This window comes from Asparagus officinalis, chromosome 4 (genome assembly GCF_001876935.1).
Source record: "Asparagus officinalis chromosome 4, Aspof.V1, whole genome shotgun sequence".
In the NCBI taxonomy this organism is placed as follows: Eukaryota; Viridiplantae; Streptophyta; class Magnoliopsida; order Asparagales; family Asparagaceae; genus Asparagus; species Asparagus officinalis.
In genome coordinates this window covers 27,953,279-27,959,535 of record NC_033797.1, presented here as the reverse complement: position 1 = coordinate 27,959,535, position 6,257 = coordinate 27,953,279, and the positions used below count along the sequence as shown (strand labels likewise).

The 6,257-nt window shown below is 26.5% G+C and overlaps 1 protein-coding gene across 1 annotated transcript in view; it reads left to right on the top strand.

The window, feature by feature from the left end:
- The window catches only part of LOC109838400 (probable cinnamyl alcohol dehydrogenase 6), a 3,102-nt gene extending 2,609 nt beyond the window's left edge, over positions 1–493 (top strand). The window contains exons 6-7 of the mRNA XM_020406850.1: positions 9–63; positions 151–493. Of these exons, the coding sequence (XP_020262439.1) occupies positions 9–63; positions 151–356 (261 nt within the window). The 3' untranslated portion in view covers positions 357–493. The remainder of the gene's footprint in view (positions 1–8; positions 64–150) is intronic.

The window sequence follows — 6,257 nt, the reverse complement described above, 5'->3', positions numbered from 1 at the left end:
TTCTATCATTCGTAGGCGCTCCGGATCAACCCCTAGATCTTCCTGCATTTCCCCTAATTTTCGGTAAGAGCAACATTCGATAAATCTAATTCGATAGTAGAGTATAAAACGTATGTTAGTTATTCATCGACTTCTCTTCGAGATACACAGGCAAAAGAGTGATAACGGGAAGTATAATTGGGGGAATCAAAGAGACTCAGGAGATGATGGATTTGTGCGGGAAGCACAACATAACTTGTGACATAGAGATCGTGAAGACGGATAGCATCAACGAGGCATTGGATAGGCTTGAGAAGAACGATGTTCGATACCGATTTGTTATTGATATTGCTGGGAGTTTAAGCCCTAGGATGTAGAAGATGACCAGTGCTAGTTCAATGCTAAGCAGTTCTCGTCTTCTTTCCTTTATTTATGTTGTTCAATTTTCTAGTCGACTGCAATGTGACGGCAATAAAACGAATTTGATTTGGATAATGAGTACTTTTGTTTTAAACAAAGTTTGCTAGGGGTTTTGTGAAATTTACCCAAACATATTTTCCTTCAGCCTGATCTTCTGGGGCCTGGGCTCATTTGCATATCGGGGCGTTGATAAAATAAATGGGTTGGGCTCGAACTTAGAGGGGAACATAACGATTCCTTTTTTCACCCCTTCAAATTAATCTTGTCAGAAACACATAAGAGAAATGATAGAGGCACACTCTTCAGTGGGCCTGGTGCATTGTAGCAAGATGGGAGGTGTGGTTGGAGGTGTGATGGAGAGTGTGCCTCTAGTGCCTCTCAACACATAATCGAAGGGGAACAGAAAAAATAGGTGTCCTTGTCTCATAATGGGCATGTTTGGATAACATGGTCATTTTTGTATGGTGCTTTTAAAATACCATGGTGTTTTTCTCTAAAACTGTTTTCAAAACATAATGGTAATTATTTTTGGTCAACAATAGTTATTAATATATTAACTTTTATTAATAATATTGTAGTTAACATTTTATTTTTATAATATAGTATAATAATATTATTATTATATAATAATATTATATACTAATAATATTATTATATTAGTATTTAGTATAGTATATGTAATTTATCATTAATAAGCTATTTGCTTTATAATATATATTTATTTTTTCAATATTTTATAACAAAATATACTATTATTTATTGTATAATATATTATGAATATATTGAATATTTAAAGCTTTTATATTGAATATTTAAGCTTTTATTCTTAGATGATTTACCATTTTATTATTAAATAGTATTATTACATAACATGTTAAATTTGTTTAATATATTATATAATATATTATTCAAACATTAATAATATACTTTATTAATTAAATAATATCATTGAATAATTTTTTGTTATATAATTAAATATTATATCGTTACTATAGGATTATATAATAATAATAACTTATTATTTATTGTTTATCATTTCTTTTATTATTATTTACTATTAATTTAATATATATAATATATATATAATAGTATTTAAAACACCATGGAAAAACTAAAAACACTGAGGTATCCAAATCGCTACGAAAGTAATTCGTAACTTTTTAAAGCTTGTTGTTTCCCAAAAATGAAATTTTAGAAAAAAGTTTATGGGCCTTAGAAATTTGGAACTCCAAGGTGCATCTTAGAAAGTTATGGATATTGTATTACTAGATTTTATGCACGTGCAATGCACGTGGTTAAATACTGTGATTATGTATTTTTGGTTTATTTTTTTACTAAAATTTATTCATTAGTTACTCTTTGATAATATTTTTTGCTCACTTTGATTAAGTATCTTTGGTTTATTTTCTACTAAAATTTGTTCCTCGATTACACTTTGATTATTTATTTATTTGATGTTTGTTTGAATAGGCTACATCCAATTTAATTTTTATGTTAATAGTTGAATTGTCAGAAGATAAATATAATCTAAAGCTAATTTAAATTTTTATTTCATTTGGATCGGCATGAAACTGAGTTTGACCTGAGGAAGTATAGTGTTATGAAAGTGCATGAATACACTTGAAAAAATAACATTATAAAAGGAAGATGAATAATAAATCCAACGAGCCAAGATGATTGATTTAAAATGGGCTAAAATGACAGAAAACGGTTAATGAAAAAAATCATAAACTGAATATTAATGCTAACTCTAGTACACTTTTATATGATAAAAACATCCACATGTGCATATGAAAGCACTAAAATAGTTTATGAAAATCCCTTCTAAATATTCCTAATTTTACTAAAAAATAAATGCATATGAAAGCACTAAAATAGTTTATGAAAATCCCTTCTAAATATTCCTAATTTTACTAAAAAATAAAACTATTCTATAACAATTCACAAAACATTAAAAAATAAAACTATTCTATAACAATTCACAAAACATTATCTTTTGTTACTTCTATTTTATTTTTATTGAATCAAGATCAATCATTCTTCATCTTTACATTTTCCCTAGATAATTCTAGAGTAGTAGTGTTTTCATCGTCTACATCGATTTTGATATGAGACTGGAGCATGTTATTTTTTCTTGGGCTCATTCATTTTTTGTCTTCTAGTCTAAATTCACAAAAAAGTTGAATATATTTTTTATATTCAACACAAACTTCTGACAATACGGACTTTGATTTTTTTCCTATTTTAATAAGAATAAATATTAATTTTATATATATGAATTTTTTACGCTTTTAATTTATTACTTAAATAAGGTTAGGAGCTACCTCTATTTTTCTGCAATGAATTCTTCTGTTGTGCACCCAATAAGAATTTCTGCTGTGTCATAATATTATATTTTCTTTGTATGTGTCATTTTCCATAAGGATCTGAACTAAATACATTAAATTTTTTATTGTCAATTTACTTTAGATTATAATATTAATATTTAATTTTGATATATTTATTTCATGAAGAAGGGATATCACTTAACCTTAGTACTAAATCATCGGCGATTCTACAACACTTATCATCTGGACACTTATTATTAACATCTTTATCCACTTTCTTATTACGGCCTTTGCAAACATAGAATCATTGCTCAACTCTATTATAAATGGTAATTATCGTTGCCTTAAAGGTGATAGTGTGCCTGTATATTAGTAAATTATTCTTAGGTTTAATTATATAAATTTTAGAGTAGGTTTTCTAAGATCATACATCTTTCAAATGTTATAATGGTTGTATATATTAGTAATTTGAATTTTTGTTGTATTTATAAAGAGCCTTAATGGAGATACTTTGTCTTGGCAACTTACTCTAAAAGAGCGCTGCATATTAGCTTTAAAATGTAATATTTTTTTCTTTACGGTGTTATATGGATGTTTGCTTGGTTTACTTACTATTCTCTTATTTAATCAGTAAGTTATATCTTTGGATTGATATATATATATTATTGACGTAATTTACGATGACATGCATATCTCCTCTATAAATTTGAGACATATATAAGGTGAATTTTATATTTAGTGGCCTTTAATAATAATTTTACTAATAAAATATATTACATTCATACTTAGAGATCTTTCTTGAATCCTAATAGTGCTATTACATCATTATCTTATGTAGTGTCTTTAAGAATTGATCATTCATTAGTAGTCATACCCCTAAATAAAGTCGCATCCAGGGTCGTGATACTATATAAGAAAAAGAAAAAGGCCGATTTTATATTTTTTGCTTACGCAAAGTATAGTAATTTTTCTTTTATCTTCTATGAAGAATGTTTCTTTGATGAGCACAAAGTTATTCAATATATTATTCAGGGGGTATTCAGTCGGTGTTTTTTTGATAAATATAACTTATGTTAGTGTTAATTGAAGTGATTCATGGACAGATATATATTATCTTTAAAATGTAATATTTTTTTTCTTTACGGTGTTATATGGATGTTTGCTTGGTTTACTTACTATTCTCTTATTTATTCAGTAAGTTATATCTTTGGATTGATATATATTATTGACGTAATTTACGATAACATGTATATCTAATCTATAAATTTGAGACATATATAAGGTGAATTTTATATTTAGTGGCCTTTAATAATAATTTTACTAATAAAATATATTACATTCATACTTAGAGATCTTTCTTGAATCCTAATAGTACTATTACATCATTATCTTATGTAGTGTCTTTAAGAATTGATCATTCATTAGTAGTCATACTCCTAAATAAAGTCGCATCCAGGGTCGTGATACTATATAAGAAAAAGAAAAAAGGCCGATTTTATATTTTTTGCTTACGCAAAGTATAGTAATATTTCTTTTATCTTCTATGAAGAATGTTTCTTTGATGAACACAAAGTTATTCAATATATTATTCAGGGGGTATTCAGTTGATGTTTTTTTGATAAATATAACTTATGTTAGTGTTAATTGAAGTGATTCATGGACGTTCCGAATTCCATTTGAAATGAAAACCGCTTGATTCTTTTGAGGGATATCTCTAAATTTTCTAATAGTTCTCCATACATAAATATTTATAATTTTTTACCTAATAAATATTATTACCATTAGAGATCAATATTTATAAATTATAATTAATTAATATTAAGCTATTATATTATAGTATTTTATCAGTTTTTTGTGATTTAGTCTTCTATCAATTAATAATACTTATGTATTTTTGGTGTTCCAACATATTGGTAAAATTATATGTAGTTACTTTAATTTATACAATAACATTAATTTTTAATCTATCATATATTTTTTAAATTTTTTATTATTTAACTGGATATTTTTAATCTGTTATTATTACTATTTTTTACCAGTATCAACTTGACTATTTTCAGATCCTAAAAAGGGATAGTAAACCTTAAATTATAACTTATATTTATATATCTTAATAAAAAAAATATCACACAATTACTCTTTTATTTGCCAAGTTCTAAAATTTTTAGCTTTTTATTTTGTGTAATTTTAAACTTTTGAGAGTATTTTGTCTAATTTCCAAAACTTTTTGCTTTTTTTTGTAATACTTTATGTAATAAACTGATAGTACGGAGATGTTTCATATATTTTATTAATCTTATTTAAATTGTTGAGCTATACATAGTTCATGGGGTTTTAGGATAGGATATAAGTATGATTAGTATAGATTATAATTTAAATTAAATATTTAAAATAGTACAGTGTAATTTTGACTATGGAAAGCTTTTCCTGAACTCGTTCTTTTAAAGGGAGTATGGTTTTTTATTTTCCTTAATTTGTTTTTATAATTTTGAGAATGACTTTTGTCTCTTTAATTTGTTTGGTGGATTTATAAATATCTCACCATATTATGTAAATTTATTGGTCTACGTTGTTTTGGGTTTGATCTTTGGGGTAGACATTATTTGTCTCATTAATTTATTTATTTTTTATATACGCCCTTCATTTTGTAGACATTTATAAATTTGGTATTTAATAATTTTATTTAGATTCACATTTCAATTTAAATTGTATCATTATCTTTATACTATGTAAATCTAATAAGAATTCATCAATTTATCAACTTGCTCTTACTTAATGGAATAATATTTGAATTCCAAGGGTATTTTTGTCTATCAAAAGATTTTTCCGAACCGGTGCTTTTAAAGAGAGTATGATATGATGATGCTAATTGAAAGACTGTACGAAATTAACTTTATCGTTGAGAGCCAAAGGGACATTGCTCTCATTGGTTAGGTGGTAAAATTGGATAATTAGAGAATCCACCAGTAAATTTGTTTGTTAATTAAAAATAGGACGAGAAGCCTTGCTCAAAAGTATATATTAATAAGCAACCTCATAGAATATATTTTAGAGTTATCAGATCCTTGTCGGCACTTGTTCTATAAAAAAGTAGAATGACGAGTGGACCATTAGTCGCTACTGGTCTAATAGACAAAATCGTCTTTATTCCGAAAAGAATTTTGAATTTTTTTCTTAGAAATTAGTTTTGTCTGATGGGATTATGGTTAGTTTAAAACAAAAACAAAAGCACAATTGACACTTTCTGTTGAGGTTACTAATATATGAATATAGTCTTACATTTCTCAACTCCTGTTCAAAGTCCGGTAACTCTAAATTAGGCCAGATTTATTCCCCACCAACAATAGGGTAAGGTTAATGTCCAAGTAATCTACTTCTTTATTACTAAAAGAGAACAACAAAAAAGTGTTAATGAACAGTAAAATTTATCATTATCCACGTATTTCACTTCATTTTTTTATTTATTCCCGTAACTGATGCTAACATAAAAACTTCCTAAATAAACCACCCCACCCCCTCATACCGCCCACG